A 20,270-nucleotide genomic window follows, 5' to 3' on the forward strand; every position below is an offset into this window, starting at 1 on the left:
TTTTCGAGACAGGATTTCTCTGTAGTTTTTGGAGCCTGTCCTGGAACTAGCTCTTGTAGACCAGGCTGGCCTCGAACTCAGAGATCCACCTGCCTCTGCCTCCCGAGTCCTGGGATTAAAGGCGTGCGCCACCATCGCCCGGCTGTCCCAGTCTTAACACACTGTAAAGATTTGTCACTTGTATTGTTTTAATAAAGTATTGATGGCCAGTAGCCAGGCAGGAAGTATAGGCGGGACGACCAGAACAGGAGAATTCTGGGAAAAGGAAAGGCTCAGTCTGTAGTTGTCACACAGACACAGAGGAAGCAAGATGAGAATACCTCACTGATAAAAGGTACGAAGCCATTTGGCTAACACAGACAAGAATTTTGGGTTAAGATGTAAGAGTTAATAAAAAGCCTGAGCTACTAGGCCAACCAGTTTATAATTAATGTAGGCCTCTGTGTTTCTTTCTTTTTTTTATTTTATTTTATTTTTATTTTTCGAGACAGGGTTTCTCTGTGGCTTTGGAGCCTGTCCTGGAACTAGCTCTGTAGACCAGGCTGGTCTCGAACTCACAGAGATCTGCCTGCCTCTGCCTCCCAAATGCTGGGATTAAAGGCGTGCGCCACCACCGCCCGGCTCTTTTTTTTTTAAATATTTATTTATTATGTATACAATATTCTGTCTCTATGTATGCCTGAAGGCCAGAAGAGGGCACCAGACCTCATTACAGATGGTTGTGAGCCACCATGTGGTTGCTGGGAATTGAACTCAGGACCTTTGGAAGAGCAGGCAATGCTCTCAACCACTGAGCCATCTCTCCAGCCCGGCCTCTGTGTTTCTTTGGGACTGAATGTCTGTGGAACTGGGAGGGACAGAATTCTGTCAACAGCAGGCAAGGCCTTGTAGTGACACTCTCCATTAAGATGGGGGTATGAAGTGCTCCGTCATCTGGTGGGAGACTTGTGGCACTTGCACTTGGGATCATGGGTTATCTCAGGAGAGCGTTCTTGAGTAGGAATTAAAATGGGAAGAAACTGCTTGCCTTATGCATTGGACATGGGGTTGTTCTGGCTCCAATAAACAGGAAATTAATCTGCCTTCCTCCCCTCTTTGTCTTCTCTGCAGAACCCAGAAGCACAATGGCCTCTGACCTAGAGAGCAGCCTCACCTCCATAGACTGGCTGCCCCAGCTGACTCTCCGAGCTAGTATTGAGAAGCTGGGGAGCGCTTCTCAGGCTGTGCCTCCAGGGGGCAGCCGAAAGTGTTCCCCAGGCTCTCCCACGGATCCTAATGCCACCCTCAGCAAAGATGAAGCAGCAGTCCACCAAGATGGCAAGCCACGCTACAGCTATGCCACCCTCATCACCTATGCCATCAACTCCTCGCCAGCCAAGAAGATGACCCTCAGTGAGATTTACCGCTGGATCTGCGATAACTTCCCCTATTACAAGAATGCTGGCATTGGCTGGAAGGTGGGATTGTTTCTACAGCCTGGGCTTGTACTTTGCCGTTAGCAATCTTTCCCCTACTTTTATTTCTTCCTGTAACCTGGTCTGGTTCATTCTGACCTGTCTGAGGGATATATAAACTCAAGGTCTCTTATCTTCTACCCCTACTTTTATGTACTTGAGTCTAAATCAACCTCAGCAGCTTTACCATGGAAACACTAGTGATGCCAAGTAATTAAGTATAGTTATAGGATAGTAGGATGCTGTTGGCTACCACACCCTCTTATTGTCCTGTTCCCCCAAAAGGGCAGTCTTTGATTTCTTGTCTTTCTTGTGGCTCTGCAATGTTCGAGTCATTGAGCAATGCAAGGCACGACTCCTGCTTTGGTAGGAAACTCATCAAATTTCTATAGCTCCCTTGTCATCGTCTTTTGAAACATTGTATGTATATTAAGAATTGAATGTATATTACTATTCTCTAGTAACCAGGTCCTTTACCAATAGCTGGTTCACTAACCAAGCAACGATGTTGTTAGGGAGAGACAGTGGGAACCCTCCTTGCAAAAAGAAGGTTGATATTAAACTACATATTTTTTAGCCAGGTTTAGTCACACACACCTTTAATCCCAGCACTTTTGAAGTATACATAGGTGGATCTGAGTTCAAGACTAGCCTGGTCTACATAGCAAGTTGCAGTCCAGCTACGGCTACATAGTGGGACCCTCCCCCAAACAAAAAAGAAGAAAAAGATGGAGGAGGAGGAAGAAGTAGAAGAACCCAAACAATAAATCCCCCAAAGATCTATATATTTTGGGACAATGTCTCATATGGCTTGGGCTGGCCTGGTCTGACCTGGAACTCACAAATGTAGCTGAAGCTGACCTTGAACTACCGATTCTCTTGTCTTGACTGCCCAATATTGGGATGACAGGCCTGCAGTACCAAGCCAGGCTTTCTTGTAGTCATTTGGAGCAGCAACTCATTTTCCAGATGTTGAGGAGGAGTGGGAATTAAATGTTGTTTTCTCATTTCTCACTCCATAAATCACCGTTGACTTACAAACCAGATGATGAGCTGAGGCTGTTGGAAGCATTCACTCTTCCCTCGGTACGTGTCTTCCTCTAGGCTACATCTCCCGATATACCAACACATACGTACCACGGCTCTTCCTTTTCTCCAGACATGGTCATTCTGAGTGTTGTTGAGAAAACGGAGCTGGTCTGTGCTTTGGTTTCACTCCTGAGTTTTGTTTTTTTTTAAAGTCCTTGTGTGTGTGTGTGTGTGTGTGTGTGCGTGCACTTGCATGTGTTTTTTTATGTTAATGAGGGACAAGGGTGCCATGGTGCTGTGCGCCACAGCATACGTGGAGCTCAGAAGACAACCTTGGGTGTTGGTGCTTGCCCTCTCATTTGAGACAATGTCTCTTTGTTGTTAACACGTGTGTAGCAGGCGGAGTGGTCTGTGAACTTGTGGGCACTGTCTCTGCCTCCCGTTTGCTGTAGGACAACATAGTGCTCCCAGTGTGTAGCCCTGGGATTATAGAACACCCTACTGTTCCTGGCTTTACGTGGGTTCCAGGTGTTTAAATTAGTCCTTGCACTTGGGAGCTTTAATCTCCCCATCGGATTATTTTCTCCTTATAATATATGTAAACAGTATAAAAATACTGTTCTTTCGCTTTTTGTGGGGAATTGAGAAGAGAGGTAGAGGTAGATATGAATTTGAGGTGTTTATTTGTTGGTGTGAGTGTGTTCATGTGTGTACAAGTGAGTACATGCATACTGTGTAGTGTGATCTTCCAAGATTTGTTATTGTTGTTGTTATTTGTTTCTTTTTTTCTTTCCCCAAGACTGGGTTTCTCTGTGTAGCCCTAACTTTCCTGAAACTCACTCTGTAGCCCAAGCTGACCTTGAACTCAAATCCACCTACCTCTGCCTCCCCAAGTGCTGGGATTAAAGGCGTGTACCACCAATCCCTGTTTCTTCCACGGATTCTTATGTCTCCACTTCACATCTAATCCTAAAACTGTGGGAGTACAGCTGTGCCTGGTTAAACCTAGTTAATGTGAATTCCAGAGATTTGAGTTTAGGTAATTTAGGTCTCTTGCTTGGGTGCCACACTCTTTATCCACTGAACTAGTTCCCAATCCCTACTTAAAATTTATAATTATTATTATTATGTGCATAGGGTGTGTGTGCACGTGCTCACGGGCCTGTGCCACGGTGTGCATGTGGAGGTCAGAGGATGACTTTGTAGAGTTGAGCCTCTCCCTTCTGTCTGTATATGGGTTTCAGGAATCAGCTGCCCCAGGGTTGCGTGGCAAGCACTTTGCCCCCGTACCCCATCTCATTGACTCATCAGCACCCCTCCTCCCATGGTCTCACCATGTAGCTCTGGCTGTCCTGGACCTCTGTGTGTAAACCAGAGTGGTCTCAGACTCACAGAGATTCCCTGGTCTCTTCCTCCTGAGAGCTGGGTTTATTAAGAGCATGCAACTATGCCTGGCTGCTTTTTTTTTTTTTTTTTGGTTTTTCGAGACAGGGTTTCTCTGTGGTTTTGGAGCCTGTCCTGGAACTAGCTCTGTAGACCAGGCTGGTCTCGAACTCACAGAGATCCGCCTGCCTCTGCCTCCCAAGTACTGGGATTAAAGGCGTGCGCCACCACTGCCCGGCCGCCTGGCTGCTTTTTTGAAAGATGGTCTTTTCACGCAGTCCTGGTTGCCCTAGAGCTCATGTGACTGTAGACCGGACTGGCTTCAAGCTTGTGGCCACTCTATTGCTTGTGTCTCCTAAGTGCTGGGCTTACAGATGTGGGGTACCATGTCTGGCTATTTTTGTTGTTGTTTTGTTTGTTTTTTGAGACAGCGTCTTCCCATGTAACTCTTGGCTGTCCTGGAACTTGCTATCACCAGGCTAGGTATGACCTCAACGATCCTCCTGATTTGAGGCATAGAACCTGTTGTCAGTTTGGTAGGAAGGCTGAAAAACCATAAATTAGCGTTCAGACCACCTGGTCGCCATTGCCTCTCTCCAGTTAATTCGGTGATTCTCTCTTCTCACCCCTGTTTTCTGTGTGGCTTCTGGGCCTTCCAGCAGTACAGTGAAGAGCTGCTACGTGTGCCCTGGGACTCTGCTGTATGTTCTTCTGTGTCCCTTTGGACAAGGCTCAGACCTAACTTGCTTCTTTGCTTCCCCAGAATTCCATTCGACACAACCTTTCTCTTAACAAGTGCTTCCGGAAGGTGCCCAGACCTCGGGACGACCCTGGGAAGGTGAGATGCTGGGGAACCAGAGGGAGAAGGAAGGAGAGCGAGGTAGTTGACACTCAGTCCTGTGGCTGCTCTGATTACCTAGAAGAGGAAGCCATGTTAGTTTTAAAAGCATCGTTGTTTTTCCTCAAAGGAAGAACACAGTTGCCAAGCTTCTGGCTCCTCAGTAGAACGGGTGACTAAGGAAGACGATGAAATCTTTTTGTTTTTAATAGGGATGTTTATGATAGAGTTGATTCTGAGGTTCTCCTTTCCTTCCTCCTTTCTCACCTCTTCCTTCCTGTCTCCTCCTCCCCTACGCAATCCTTCCTTCTTTTCTTTCTTCTTATGTTTTAAGATAGAGTCTTACTGTGTAGGCCTGAACTTAATAGCTAGCCCCCAACTAGGAGATTTGAGTTGGGGGGATTAAAGGCATATACCAAGGTGGGTATTGTGATGCACACCATTAATCCCAGCACTCAGGAGGCAGAGGCAGGTGGATGTTCGAGAGTACAAGGCCAGCCTGGTCTACGTAGAGAGTTCCAGGATAGCGAAGGCCTTATAGAGAAATTCCATCTTAAAAAGCAAAAGCCATCCTAGCACTCGGGAGGCAGAGGCAGGCGGATCTCTGTGAGTTCGAGACCAGCCTGGTCTACAGAACTAGTTCCAGGACAGGCTCCAAAGCCACAGAGAAACCCTGTCTCGAAAATACCAAAAAAAAAAAAAAAAAAGCAAAAGCCAGCCGGACGGTGGTGGCGCACGCCTTTAATCCCAGCACTCAGGAGGCAGAGGCAGGCGGATTTCTGGGAGTTTGAGGCCAGCCTGCTCTACAAGAGCTAGTTCCAGGATGGGCACCAAAGCTACAGAGAAACCCTGTCTCGAAAAACCAAAAAAAAAAAAAAAAAAAAGCAAAAGCCAAATAATTAACAAAGGCATGTGCTGCTATGCCCAGCCTGTTTTATTTTTTGTGAGATAATCTCATTCTGTAGCCCAGGCTGCTACTCCTTTGAGTGGCACTTGTTCCTACACGTAAAATGTTAGCTTGTCACCTTTTTTTTTTTTTTTTTGAGACTAGCTCACTGTATAGCCCAGGCTGGCTTGAATTTACCATCCTCCTGCCTCAGTCCCTCCTGAGTGCTGGCATTACAGGTGTGTGCCAACATGCCCAGCTTGCTTACTGTCTTTTTGGAAGCAAAGTCTTTTCTATGCAAAGTCTTCAGGTTTTACCTACCAAAGGGAGAAAGAAGGAGGGGGCATTTTCCCCATTTGACAGATGGTAAAGCCCACTGGACTTTTGCCTCATCTCATAAGGGGAAAAGGTTGTTTTTTTTCTGGCCATTTCCAGTTCTCTGACATAGCTACCATTGTTCTTCTGCCCCGTTGGAACACTTGAAGCTACTGTTTGCTCTGCTCAGTGACTTTGAGGACAGATCCGTTCCTCACTGGTCCCCCGCTCCCTCGGCTTCTGTCTGGACGTCCAGCACTGTGCTTTTCTCTCTTCTCTATCTCTTGCTCCTCCTCCTCGCTTGATCTCACTTCCTTCTTCCTTCTTCTCTTCTCTGCCGGGGAATCCAATTTGAGGCGTTGTCCATGCTAGGCAAGCTTTCTGGCACTGAGTTACATTTCCCAGCCCCGCCCCATTCCCAGCACAACTGTGAGAAGCTTCCTGAGCACCTGTTTCCACAGGAACTTGTGTAGGTAATACGTTTCTTCTTGGTGGGCTTGGGTTTTCCTTCCAGGGCTCTTATTGGACAATTGACACCTGCCCTGATATTTCCCGGAAGAGAAGGCACCCTCCAGATGATGACGTAAGTGCTTCCCTCTTTGGGACATCCCTTTCTTGGATGTTAGTCATTTCTGTGGTAGGTGTGGGTTAATAGCAAAGGGGAGACAAAGGCGTGGACAAAGGTAGGTGTTTCACCCCTGCATATAGATTTATCTCTCTCTCTCTTTTTTTATAATTCTCAGCTGCCCCAAGACTCCCCAGAACAGGAGGCCAGCAAAAGCCCCCGGGGAGGTGTTCCAGGGAGTGGAGAAACCTCACTTCCTCATGAGGGGACTCCTCAGATGTCACTGCAGAGCCCCTCTTCCATGGCCAGCTACAGCCAGGTAGGAATCGGGCCACGGCACAGGGCAGTTGATGGATGGCTGAGTAGGTTTGGATACTGCCCTGTTCACAGCTCTGTGCTAAGGACCCATGATATGCTAGGCAGGGATTCTGAGAAAGAAGGAAGGGGAGGGAACCAGATGGACAGATGAATGGCAGAATTCTGAGCAAATCAGGAAAATAGGTGGTAAAAAGAACAAGAGCCAGGAAAGCTGCAGTCAGGACAGGAAGGCAAGGGGACCCTGGGGAAGGGTCATAGAGAAGAAATGGGTAGTGACAATAAAGAGGTCAGATTCAAGACATGAGCCTACCAGAGCAGGAAGAGCAGGTGAGAAACTGGTCAGCTGGAGAAGGTGACAGGGATGGGCCTGAGAGCCTGGTGGCTGGTGGCCTTTGGAGGGTTGTACTGCTTCAGAAGGGACTTAGATCATCATCCTTACCTGTTTCTGTAGGGCCCGGGGTCTGTGGATGGTGGAGCAGTGGCAGCAGGGGCTCCAGGCCGTGAAAGCACAGAGGGCGCCCCTCCCCTCTACAACACCAACCCTGACTTCAAATTCTCCTACTCAGAGATCAACTTTCAGGACCTCAGCTGGTCCTTCCGCAACCTCTACAAGTCCATGCTGGAGAGGTCCTCCTCCTCCTCCTCACAGCACGGTGAGTCTGCAGCCAGGACAGGCATGTGACGGCCTTAGGTTTCTTTTCCGTCTTTCCTATTTTTCTTTGATACCAGGTCTCTATGTATTCCTGGCTTGTCTGGAGCTCACTGTGTAGATCAAGCTGGCCTCAAACTCGCAGAGATCTGCCTGGCTTTGCTTCCTGAGTTCTGGGATTAAAGGCTCCTTATATTGTCAAATAAGCGGTAACATTCTCTCCTCTTCTGGTTTCTGTCTTTTGGTTGTTTTTTAAAATTGCATTTTCAGCCGGGCGTTGGTGGCGCATGCCTTTAATCCCAGCACTTGGGAGGCAGAGGCAGGCGGATCTCTGTGAGTTCGAGACCAGCCTGGTCTACAGAGCTAGTTCCAGGACAGGCTCCAAAGCCGCAGAGAAACCCTGTCTCGAAAAACCAAAAAAAAAAAAAAATTGCATTTTAGTGTGTGTGTGTGTGTGTGTGTGTGTGTGCGCGCGCGCGCACGCGCGCACATGCCTGCACGTGAACTGTACATGCCGTGGCACATGTTGTCAGGACAGACGTGTGGGACTCAGTTCTCTTCTACCATATATGTCCCAGGGATCAAACTTGGGTTGTGCTTGGCAGCAGATACATTTAGCGGAATATGCCATCTTGCCAGCCCCCAGTTTCTTGTTTTAATATATGAAACATAAAGGTCAGAGGAAACATAAGGACTAAAACTCTGTGGTGCCAGACAGCTGATTGGGTTATTATCTTCAGAAAATAAACTAGATGATCATCCAAAGGCAGCGATTTCCCTCACCCCCCTCCCTCAGTACTGGGGATCCGACCTCGGGTTGTGTGTGTGTGTGTGTGTGTGTGTGTGTGTGTGTGTGTGTGTGTGTGTGTTGCACCACTGTGCCACACCTCTAGTTCTGGGATAGCTATGGGCTGTGAGCCAGTCATTCAGAGTATGACCACTAGGGGGCAGTGGTAGTATCCTTGCCCAAAGAATCCTTCCGCTTTATTAAAGTAAATAACTTGCTTTTCTTTCTAGTTAGTTAGTGAGATTGAGACATAATGGCAGATGTCTCCGGCTGGTCTTGAGTTTGAAACAGTCTAGCCAAGGATGACTTTGAATTTCTGATCCTTCTCTCTCCTGAGTGCTGGGATTACAGGTGTGTTCTGTTACATGTCTGGTTTAAGTGCTAGGATGGGGACCAGGACTGAATACAATCAGAACAACACTGAGCTATGGCTGGGGCAGCCAACTGAACCTCACCTTCAGCCCCTGGCACTTCATTATTATGGTTATTTCCTTTGAGACAGGGCCCCACTATGAACATTTTTGTCCTGAACCCCTTTCTGTAGACTAGCCTGACCTTGAACTCAGGGAGATCCCCCTGCCTCTGCCTCCTGAGTGCCAGGATTAAAGCTAGTGTGTTTTTTATTTGTTATTTTTTTAAAAATATTTCAAACAGATACCAGAGCAGAGTGGATAAATAACAAACTCCTGGCTTCCGTCACTTAACTTTATTTTGTTAAGATTACTGTATTTGCCGCGGAGCTTGTTTCGAAGTGGGAATAGCTGAGTGAATTTCCCAGACACCCTATCATTCCCTCTGAATTCCGTTTCTGCATACATCGCTCAGCGGTGAGCACCTCTCCTTTACTCACCACCACACCTCATCATTCCCAGCACGAGGAATACCTAGTAATTTCTCAACAGCAGCTGATATCCTGCCCTTTTGCAAATTTCCACAGTTGTTGAGCGAGAACTACTTAAAAGTCCTTATTGGGTGGCCTCCTGAGATGGTGTGGCCCCGCGCTCTGCTGTGATTGTATCTGTACAGTATCCTGGTTTGCTTCCAGTTGCTGGGCTACAGACCAGGACTGAAAGATGGGTACCTCGAGAGGACAGGCAGGAACTGAAGCAGAGGCCGTGGGCAGTGCCACTTACTGACTGACTTCCCATGGCTTGCTCAGCCTACTTTCTTTCTTTTTCTTTTTGAGACAGGGTTTCTTTATGTAGCCCTGGCTGTCTTAGAACTTACTATGTAGATCAGGCTGGACTGGAATTCAAAGAGGTCTGCCTGCCTCTATTTCTTGAGTGCTGGAATTAAAGGTGTGTGCTGTCATGCCCAGCTTCAGCCTGCTTTCTTAACCCCTTGCCCAGGGATGGCGCTACCCACTGTGGTCAGGGCCCTTCCACTTCAATCATCAATTAAGAAAATGACCCACAGAAATGCCTGCATACCCAATCTGATGGAGGCATTTCCTCATTGATATTCCTTCTTTTCAAATGACCCTAGCTTATGTAAAGTTGACCAAAAAAGCAACCACACACACACACATAGATACACACAATTGCACGCTCATGCACACATTTTTGTTTGTGTATGTTTTTGCATTTGAATATTCAAATGTGTCTGTGTCTGTGTAAATGTGTAAATGTGTAAAATGTGTATGCTTGTGGAGTTCTGCGATCAACATCAGGTGAACCTAGGGCTAGTCACCTTGCTCTGGGACCCTCCTCTCTCTGCCCCCTGAGTACTGGGATTACAGTGTCTGTACACCCTCCCAGCATTCACATAGGTGTTGGGGATCCGAACACTGCATCTCACAAGTGCACAGCAAGCACGTTACCCCACTGAGCCATCTTTCCAGCCCCAGTTCATATATTCCTAAAGAAGAAGATGTATTGGTAGAGCTGGGGGTTCAAGGGAGGTGTCAGGTCTTCCTGTATATTGGGTTGTTCATTGTAGGCAGCGTGGACTAGGCATAATGATGAGGGGCACAAGGGCCTCCATCACATTAACTCTTCCGTCTGAGGTCTGTCATCCCAGCAGAGAGAAAATGTAAACTTGGGTTGAGCCCCTTTCAGAACCTGCTGATGTGTCGTGAGTTTCTCCTCCTCTTCTCTCCTCTCCTCTCTCCTTCCAGGCCTCCTCTGCCATTCTCCTTCCCTGTTCCCTTCTCTCCCTTCTCTTTTCATCTCAGCAGGGTCTCTATCGACCAGGCTGGCCTTGAACTCACAGAGATCCTCCTGCTTCTGCCTCCCGGGTGCTGGGATTAAAGGCGAGTGCTACCACTTCCCACCCAGAAAACACAATTTAAGAAAAATACCTGCTAATGTTTAAGGAACTTAATGATTTTGAAAGCTGGTTGAGTGGTGGAGACTTTAGGGTTATGTGTTGCTGTATTTGCCACTGTCCAGGTTAGCTCTTCCTTGCCCAGTCGCTGGAGAGGTTAACCAGTCCGGATGCTGCTTCCCACCCAAGCTGCATTACCTGATCTTGAATACGAGAAAGCAGAGCCGCAGAGGCCTGCAGAGCCGATCGGGCGGAGCAAGCCATTATAATTTATTTCTTTAATTTCATCTGCCATGTGACTTCCTTTGAAACTGATCCCAGCCCTATACCTAAGTCCCCCCTAAAAGTAGCATTAAAGGTCACCAATGGAGGTTTTTAAAAATTCTTATTAATATTTCTGTGGTCACCAATACATCAAAGCTTTCCCATAACTTAACTGATTTTCTGGTCTGTTACCTTCTAGGAAGGACACAGGGTCCTCACGGTCACAGATTATGCTCTTGTCCTTTCAACTCTTCTGCCCGAGCTCACTTCCTGAGAGAAGATGCTAGTGAGTGAAACTGTCCAGCTCAAATCACTTCCCTATTTCCTCCTCCCCGGCAGGGTTTTCCTCACTCCTGGGAGACATGCCGCCTTCTAACAACTACTACATGTACCAGCAACCTCCACCTCAGCAGCAGCAGCAACAGCAGCAGCAGCCGCCACCACCCCAACAGCCACAGCAGCCACAAGCACCCGCGCAGGGCCCCTCAACTGTAGGGGGTGCCCCTCCACTGCACACCCCAAGCCCTGATGGTTGTACTACCCCAGGGGGAAAACAAGCCGGAGCTGAAGGCTATGGCCCCCCCGCTGTGATGGCCATGCATCCCCCGCCACTGCAGCATGGTGGCTACCACCCTCATCAGCACCATTCCCACCCTGCCCAGCAGCCACCGCAGCAGCAAGCACAGAGCCAGGCGCCCATCAACAGCACTGGCTTTGGTGAGCACGGAGGGGACAGAGGAAGCTGGGAGGAGGGTGAGTGAACTCTGTCCTGCTGGCGTGGAGGAGCCATGGGTGGAAAACCTAGCAGCTGGTCTTTTAGGTCCAGTCTCTTACCCTCTTCCCTCATCTCAGCCGGTGGAAGTCGCTTCATAAAGCCCTGTACTGTGGAAGATCGAGTTCGGGGGGTCTCACTGTTTCCTGTTCATAGTCATAGATGAATTAGCATTGGTTTGCATATTTGCCTGTGAACTGGCCTGCTAAAAGGACAGGTCACTACCATTCCTGAATCCCCAGTGAGGGAGTGGCCTCAGCTCTCTAGGTCGTGCAGCTGTTAAGCCGGGTGGGTCGCGGTGAGAGACTTGCATGTGTTGACTACTCTCTCCTGCCCTAGCTCACTGCCGCCTTTCTCTCCGTAGCCTTCCCTCCAGACTGGTGCTCCAATATCGACTCCTTAAAGGAAAGCTTCAAAATGGTGAACCGGCTCAACTGGTCCAGCATTGAGCAGTCCCAGTTCTCAGGTTAGCACTTTAAGGACCACTTCCGGAGTGGGAAGAGGGATGTACCAGGACCCAAGTGATGCTCAGTTGGGTGTGGGACTGAGAATTTCATCACTTCTGCATGTTATACAAGACAGATATAAGTCTTTTCAGGTTGACTCAGATGTTTGCCATTGTTCTAATACCACAATGCTTTGTGCCTGTCATCTTTGTCTTGGGGAGGAGGAGAGGCTCCTGGGAGTCAGATGCCACCGTTTTGTAGTTTTGCTTCCTGACAGAGAAATGATAGGGAATTCATCAAGTCACTTGGAATTTTTTTTAAAAGATTTATTTAGTATGAAAACAGTGTTCTGTCTGCATGTACTCCTACACACCAGAAGAGGGCACCAGATCTCTTTATAGATATGAGCACCATGTGGTTGCTGGGAATTGAACTCAGGTTCTCTGAAAGAGTAGCCAGGTTAAGAATAGCTCTTAACCTCTGAGCCATCTCTCCAGTTCCAAACATTTTTAAAATAATATATTTACATATTTTATGTACATTGATTGGTGTTTTGTCTGCATGTATGTCCGTGTAAGAGGGTCAAGTCTTGGAGTTTATAGACAGCTGTTAGCTGCCATGTGGATGCTGGGAATTGAACCTGGGTCCTCTGGAAGAGCAGACAGTGTTCTAAATTATTGAGCAATCTCTCCAGCCCCACTTTGAATATTTTTATTTATCAATGAGATGCAAATTAAAATAAGAATTTGGCAAGTAATAAATAGAATGGAAAGCTGAAAAGATGTAAATCATGGCCTCTGGATGGTCACTTTGGGATTCCCCTTTGAGAAAAAAAAGTAGTTTCAAATTTTGCAAGAAGCATCCTTAGCTAGACTGAAGTGAGTAGGATTATTTCTAGTCTTTTTTTTTTTTAATTCTAAAATTGTGAGTACAGAATAAGGTTAATGCTGTCCTAGAGGAAAAAAAATTCTCATTAAAAAAAACCTGCCACATTTAATGATACTTGCTGACACACTGCATTTCAATATATACTGACCACACAAGAAAGAAAAAGGTAGACGTCACTATTGTTAGTACACAGTGTTGGTGGTACAGATGGGAGGAGCTGCACCAGGGGTGGGGTGGTGGGGGCTTTGGCAGCTCCTCAGGGTTGGCCTGGCTGGTGTTCTCGTGGTGGTAGCTCCTCAGGGTTGGCCTGGCTGGTGTTCTCATTGTGGTAGCTTCTCAGGGTTGGCATGGCCAGTGTTCTCTCGTTTGCAGAGCTGATGGAGAGTCTACGGCAGGCAGAGCAGAAGAACTGGACCCTCGACCAGCATCACATCGCCAACCTGTGTGACTCGCTCAACCACTTCCTCACCCAGACTGGTCACATGCCCCCACAAGGGGGCTCCCACCGACCACCTGCCCCTGCCCGCATCAGTGACTCCTGTGCTCTTACCAGTGGCAAACCGGAGCCATCTATGAACCAAGGTATTATGCAAAGTTGCCAAAGAAGTGGACTGTGAAGGAAATGAAGGGTGAAGGGAAGAGAAAGGAGGAGCCAGTTTGATAGGCAGTGACCAGGCTGAGCCTTGGGACTGGTTTATTGACGGAACATTTGTTGATCAGTGAAGTCCGGCAGGAGGTCCTAAGGAACTGCAGAAGCAGCAGACCTGGTTCCTTTTCATACTGTGGTTTTGGAGATCAAAATTACTTTTTAGAAAGGGAGGAAATTTGGCAAAGAAAGTTCTTATTCCAAATTGTCCCAGGAATAATCTTCACCTGATTCACACAGGGGTTCAAGCCAGTGAAAAGGGATCTGATGATGATGTTTCTGGTTATTCTCAGATCTTTGATATTTCACACTGCCAGGATCCATCCCTTCTCACCCTAAGAACTGAGGATTGGTAGCTTCTGCAGAATGCTTCCTGCTTGCAGGATCCAAGAACCAAGGCAGGAAGAGAGACAGAGGCTGATGGGACAAGGGAATGTGGTTTTTTGTTGGTTTGTTTTTTGTTTTTGAGACAGGGTTTCTCTGTGTACACAGTCCTAGCTTAGCTCTTGCAGACCAGGCTGGCCTCGAACTCATAGAGATCCACCTGCCTCTGCCTCCCAAGTGCTGGGATTAAAGCATGTGCCAGCACTGCCCAGCTGGGAATGTGGTTTTTTTTTTCCTGCTTTGTTGACTACAATAAGCCCCTAGTCACATAACTCTTGTTTTGCTTTGGCAGTGAACTCTTATGGGCATCCACAAGCCTCCCATCTCTACCCTGGCCCAGCACCAATGTACCCAATCCCCACCCAGGACACAACAGGATACAGTCGCCCAGGTAAGAGCTGGGGAGTGTTTCATTGACAGACAAGCATGCTCATCTCTCAGTGCTGTTTCTTTCTTCCCAAGCCCTCTTGGTGTTCTGGCTCCACCTGCTAGGATGGGTGAGGGGTGTGGTTCCCAAGGCTGAAGGATGAAAAGAGCCACCCTCTAGGGAGGGGTAGTCTCTTCTTTTTTTTTTTTTTTTTTTTTTTTTTTTTTGGAGACAGGGCTTCTCTGTAGCTTTGGAGCCTATCCTAGAACTCACTCTGTAGACCAGGCTGGCCTCGAACTCATAGAGATCTGCCTGCCTCTGCCTCCCAAGTGCTGGGATTAAAGGTGGTGCACCGCCACTGCCCGTCTAAGAAGAAAGACAGTTTATTTAATTAAATTTGATCTATTTGTAGTTCTGGGAGTGGAGCTAGACCCTGCACATATTAGACAGGCTTTACTTCTGAGCTACAGAGCTTGGGATTGCTTTAAAATTGCCTTATGTGGCAAGAGAGATGGCTCAGTGTCAAGAGCACTAGCTTTTTCTTCCAGAGGACCTGGGTTTGATTCCCAGCATCCACATGGTTGGTACAGCTTACAATAGTCTGAAACTCCAGTTCCTGGGGATCTCATACCCTCTTCTGGCTTCTGTTGGTTCTGCATGAATGCGATACACAGACATACATGCAGGCAAAACACACATACAATAGTACGATTTTTAAAAATTAAAAAGATTGCCTTGTAATCACAATACTGAAAGGAAGTAAAATTATAAACGTGAGAGATAGCTCTGAGGGGTGTTCATGTCCCATTGTGGAGTCAGGACGGGAGACAGGCAAATGGAATGCATGCTTTATGTAAACATTTTACCCACATCTGGATTCCTGTCACCTGACCATTAGTATCAGGGATCAGGGATCTAGCTACCATTTTTTTTATATTTGTTTTTGGCAGTGTTAGGGTTAAACTTAGGGTCTCTTAGTGTTGTACCACTGACTGAGTTGCTTTCTCAGCGTGGGATTGAACTGTCTTTGGGGCGGGCAGAGTACAGGGAGACACAGGACCACTGCAGACAGCACATACGAGCAGATTGTTTGTGTTTAAGTGTATTGTAGGCACATTCCTGTTTCCATCTCACGTGGGCACTAGTTCAGTTTTAGGGTGACACCTGTTTCTTTGTCCATGCACTACAAATAGGACTTTCTGTACTGCTGTTTCATATAATATCACCTTCTTAATAACTTAAGAAGGTGTCAGATAGTCTTCAAAAATAGAGTGTATGACGTGTGCTTTGGTGTGTCTCCTGAGCTGTCGCTGAATTAATAGTCTGTCACAGAAAGAACCGCAGGCTGATGAGTGTGGTGCGTCTCTGTTTCTTCACGGTGTCATTGGGCAGGACACGCCCCATCTAGACGATGGACACACCCCACCTAGACGATGGACTTGTGCTCTCCAGTTTCCCTTATGGCCTGTCTTTCTCCTTGACAGCACACCACATGGTTCCTCGGCCACCTGTCCCACCTCCTGGTGCCAGCGAGGAGATCGCCGATGACTTCGACTGGGACTTGATCACTTAATGAATCAGAGTGGACATCAGCCCATGGCCTGGTGGTGAATTCTCACCATGGGGGAAGAGCAGTCCCCGCCCATCCTCCCCAAACCTGTATATAGATATATAGCTTCTTCCCATTCTCTCTGTCAGAGAAGCCACCGCAAGATGCTGCCGAAGATAATCCCATTTCCTTCTGCATTCTCCGTTCCCTCCTAGTTCTTTTATTATTATTCTAATTATATTATTATTATTATTGGTTATATGCTGCCCAGTCTACTGCCCCTCACCATGGGCTATGCCCTCTTCTTTCCTATTTGAAATTTTCAAATTTCAAAGCTGCAAATCTTGGCCATGGTAGCTGTAGAGAAAGGTTTCAAATTCTTGTTCACCTTTCTCTGAGAAATGCAATGCCACTTCGACTTTTCATCTCTAGATTGTGTTCTGTTCCTGTCTGTTTCAGGCTGGCCTGAAGAGGCCTCAGCAAGGGGAGGGGGTCTAAGACACTGTTTGGCAGCCATGACTTTGCAGGTTTTATTCAATGGTGCTAATTGTGTCCTCTGAACTCTTCCTTTATGTACCCAGCCTTTTCTTCCGGTAGTCCTCATTCCCCTGGAGGGTAGGCTTGGACAGTGGAGTTGACTAGAAAGCCGTGGAGAAATGATGGGCTGTAAATCAGCATGAGGTTAGGTGGCACTGCCATGTCAAGGGATCTCTGGTTTCCTCCTGCCATATCAGGACATCCCTGGTTTCTTTCTGCCATGTCAGGGCATCCCTGGCTTCCTCCTGCCATGTCAGGGCATCCCTGGTTTCTTTCCGCCATGTCAGGACATCCCTGGCTTCCTCCTGCCTTGTCTAGGTATCCCTGACTTCCTCCTAGATCACGCTCTCAGGTTAGCTTATATGGGAGGGCATGAGGACCACTGTTCATTATAGGTTCAGCATCTTGGGAACACTTTCAACTTACAGCATTTGACTTTGGAAAATAATTCTTTCTGAGAATTAACTGTGACTATTACTGCATATGTAAATTATCTTCCATCTTTTCCCCTTCAGCAAATACTATTTTGTCTTCCTATAGCTATTTGTCCAAATAATCCACCTGTCTTATTTTTGTCTCCCATTTTCTGGGAGCCTCAAATGACAAAAGGAAGCCATTCTTATTCTGGGTTTCCTCATGCCCTGGACGTGCCCCGGAAACCTCTTTCACGCCCGTCTCGGCAGACCCGTATCCGTAATATTGCTGATAGGAGGGAGTGAGAAAGGAAGTTGGCATAGACGCAGGTCAGGAATGTGTTGTCTGTGTAACAACACAGGGAGTGCTTCTCCTGAAATCCCTATCAATGGGGTTGAAGCTTTTGCTTTTGACGGGCAGTGGAAATTATAAGAGGGAAATTAATATAGAGACAGGATCCAGGGAGGGCAGGTCACTCCTAGGCGTAGGATGAGTAATCTCCATTAACATTAAGTGGCCAGGGCTTACTACTCAGAGTTCTCAGTGTGTTTATTGGATTTGGCTTAAGAGAGGGAAGACCAAGTTTACTTACATTTTTCTGAAATGGACAAAATGCATAGACTAGACAAGGTCGATCTCTTTGTGGTTTCTGGTTTTTGCTCATTTTCTTTTGTTTATCCATGATTTCCAGACAGTGTGCTTTCCATTCTGATTTCCCCTTCGCCAGCCCCTTTCCTTTCTTTAGAAGGGGTTCATGTATGAGATTGTTGCAGTCCGGTGAGGCGAGGTGAAGGGGCAAGCTAGGGCAGTTCACTGAAGAGCACTTTATCTCTTGAAGCCTTCGTAAGGAAAGAAGGGGGATAAGAAAAAGCCAGTGACCTCCAGCACGGTGGGAGATTATATTGGGGAGCGTTTGGTAGGGTTGAACTATGATGCAGTGTTTCCCACTGGGGAAGGGAGCGTTTCTCTAGTTCTCTAGTGGGCGGCACATGCCTTTGCTTGGTACCCAATTGGGCATCTCCTTGTTCCTTCCCGCCAGGTTTATTCTCTGTAGCTTCCCTTTGGTTTTTTCCCAACCTCTTGCCTTTGCAGAGCAACACTCCTTTTCTAAAGCTTTCCTGGTCAGATCTCTATGAGGTTGGGAAGGGCAGGCTGAACCACACTCCTAAAGGCCCCTGGCTCCTCTGTGTCCTGAGAACCAGTCTTGTGAAGAGCCCCAGTGGGCAGTCAGAGCAGCTGAAGTATGGGCTGGGCCTGGAGATGGCCTGAGGCCTCCTGGGCTTCCAGCTCTCCTCCACCAGGCTCAGGCTTCCAAAATGGCACAGGACAAACTTGATTCCCTTTGAGCCTCAGTTTCCCTCCCCTCCGTGAAGTGGAAAGAAAACTACTTTATTTTGTTGGTCCAGTGTTGCTGGACGTGAAGTTTTGTCATTGTTGTTGTCTTGGGTGATGTGTGCAAAATCGTAGGAGTCACTGCCTATAAGAGGAAATAAGGGAAAAAGCAGAGGAGGAGGACGGAAGGAGAGATCATTGGGTATTGATCCGCCAATCCTAGGCTTCCTCTCCTCAACTCCCATGTTTCTGGTTTGGTGAGTTCTTTATACCACCCATAATGCTTTGCATTGGTGCAGGCTGGGAAGATGGTGTATAGGCTCACAACTTGATTTTTTTTTTTTGCATGCTTTCTTAATAAAAAAACAAAAAGGAATGTTTCCAGTTTTTATCTTATTGGTAGTTCTAACTTCTTTTCGCCAGGGTAGGAGAGGAGGGCTGTGAGAGGACTGGGCTCCTGCTGGTACCTGCTACCCTCGTCCATCCTTGCCACCGGGTACCATGCTACCCTCGTCCATCCTTGCCACCGGGTACCTGCTACCCTCGTCCATCCTTGCCACCGGGTACCTGCTACCCTCGTCCATCCTTGCTACCGGGTACCTGCTACCCTCGTCCATCCTTGCTACTGGCTTGATTATCTGACCGTGACTGTCTGCAGGAGTGGTGGGCAAGAAAGAATGAGACATGATTTCATAGTTGGTCTTTAAAATGCTATTAAGTGTAGTGAAATCTTGTTGGAGATTGCTGGGTAGAGGAGGCCTGCCGCGCATCATGCCCCCCCCCCCCCTTGCGCTCTATGCGCTAGAATCCAGTTCGAGCTTCGGGCAAGGGGCTGGAGGTTGAGGAAACACAGAGACAGACACAGGGCCCTCCAATCACTGGTACAAAACCCTCTTTTAATAGCACCATGGAGGCTTAAATACCCTGCAGTCAATGGCCAACAGGTGAAAATCCCATCCTCTGATCCTCTAGGCAAAGCACAACTTTTAGTAACTTCCATTAGAAGGCTCTAGCAGGGAAGAGCAGCTGAAGGCCAGGACTCAATTGGTCCAACAGAGGCATGTTAGCTTAAAGAGTGGACGCAAAGTCCCCCTAACCAACTATTTGCAGCTCATACCTGCTGAGAAAGGACAAACCACTTTTCTCTAGTGGAGTGCCACTCGGTCTATAAACTCCACTCCAGGGCCGTCCCCATGTCCGGGAGCAGCCAACACAGAACAGACTTCATGTTTCTTTGTGCTTTTTTTGTTGTTTTTGTTTCTCCATGGTAAGGTTTCTTTGTGTAGCCCTGGCCATTCTGGAACTCACTCTGTAGACCAGACTAGCCTTAGTCTCCCAGAGATCCACCTGTCTCTGCCTCCCAAGTGGCATTAAAGGTGTGTGCCACCACTTCTGGTGTTTTTTTTTTTTTTGTTTTTTGTTTTTTTTTTTTTGTCTTATGAATTTTCCTTTTTCAGTCTGAATGTTTTTTGATTTTTTTTAAAAAATCTTTATTTATTTAGTATACAGTATTCTGTCTGCTTGTATGCCTGCAGGCCAGAAGATGGTCCCAGACCTCATTACAGATGGTTGTGAGCCACCATGTGGTTGCTGGGAATTGAACTCAGGAACTTTAGAAGAGCAGGCAATGCTCTTAACCGCTGAGCCATCTCTCCAGCCCCTGTTTTTTTATTTTTGTCTTTTGTTGTTTTTCTTTTTTTTTTTTTTGAGAGAAAACATGAAGTTGGGTGGGTAGGGAGGTTGGGGGAAGAGAGAATATGATCAAAATATGTTGTCTATACTATACTGTAAGGGAGAGGTTGGGTCCTTGTTTCAGACTTTCTAGGGACGAGAGTATCAAATAGGTAAAGATTCTCTTCAGAGTTGTAAAATCAGAAATAAGAATATCTAATTGTAGAACTTTCTTCAGAGTACAACCCCAAAGTAAGCAGATCTCTCAGAAGTCAGTTATTGCCAGAATTACTTACTATACTTCCAGTCTTCACAATATGTCAAGATTATTCACCCTCTGCCCTTTGCAGTAACCCAGGACCTGACGTCCGGACACTCGGGACCTTAGGGGACTGGAAGACCGGCCTTGCTGTCACAGCGGTCTGCAGTCACTCACATGAGCTCCATTTGCTGCGTAGTTAGCGGTTGTAGTCCAGGTCAAGTGTCACACCAGTTGTTATGAGCACTCTAC

The 20,270-nt window shown here is 47.2% G+C and overlaps 1 protein-coding gene across 2 annotated transcripts in view; it reads left to right on the plus strand.

Annotated features, from left to right (window-relative positions):
- The window catches only part of Foxj2 (forkhead box J2), a 28,126-nt gene extending 9,362 nt beyond the window's left edge, over positions 1-18,764 (plus strand). Inside the window, exons 2-11 of one of the 2 annotated variants that reach the window (XM_026788261.1) lie at positions 1,111-1,457; positions 4,630-4,704; positions 6,420-6,488; positions 6,649-6,789; positions 7,240-7,441; positions 11,093-11,506; positions 11,890-11,991; positions 13,232-13,441; positions 14,182-14,280; positions 15,741-18,764. In XM_026788261.1, coding sequence (XP_026644062.1) covers positions 1,125-1,457; positions 4,630-4,704; positions 6,420-6,488; positions 6,649-6,789; positions 7,240-7,441; positions 11,093-11,506; positions 11,890-11,991; positions 13,232-13,441; positions 14,182-14,280; positions 15,741-15,829 — 1,734 coding nt within the window. In that variant the 5' untranslated portion in view covers positions 1,111-1,124 and the 3' untranslated portion in view covers positions 15,830-18,764. The remainder of the gene's footprint in view (positions 1-1,110; positions 1,458-4,629; positions 4,705-6,419; positions 6,489-6,648; positions 6,790-7,239; positions 7,442-11,092; positions 11,507-11,889; positions 11,992-13,231; positions 13,442-14,181; positions 14,281-15,740) is intronic. The other variant, XM_005365172.3, reaches the window with a different exon arrangement.
- Positions 18,765-20,270: the final 1,506 nt, after the last annotated feature.

This window comes from Microtus ochrogaster, unplaced genomic scaffold (assembly GCF_000317375.1).
Source record: "Microtus ochrogaster isolate Prairie Vole_2 unplaced genomic scaffold, MicOch1.0 UNK1, whole genome shotgun sequence".
NCBI classification, from domain to species: Eukaryota; Metazoa; Chordata; class Mammalia; order Rodentia; family Cricetidae; genus Microtus; species Microtus ochrogaster.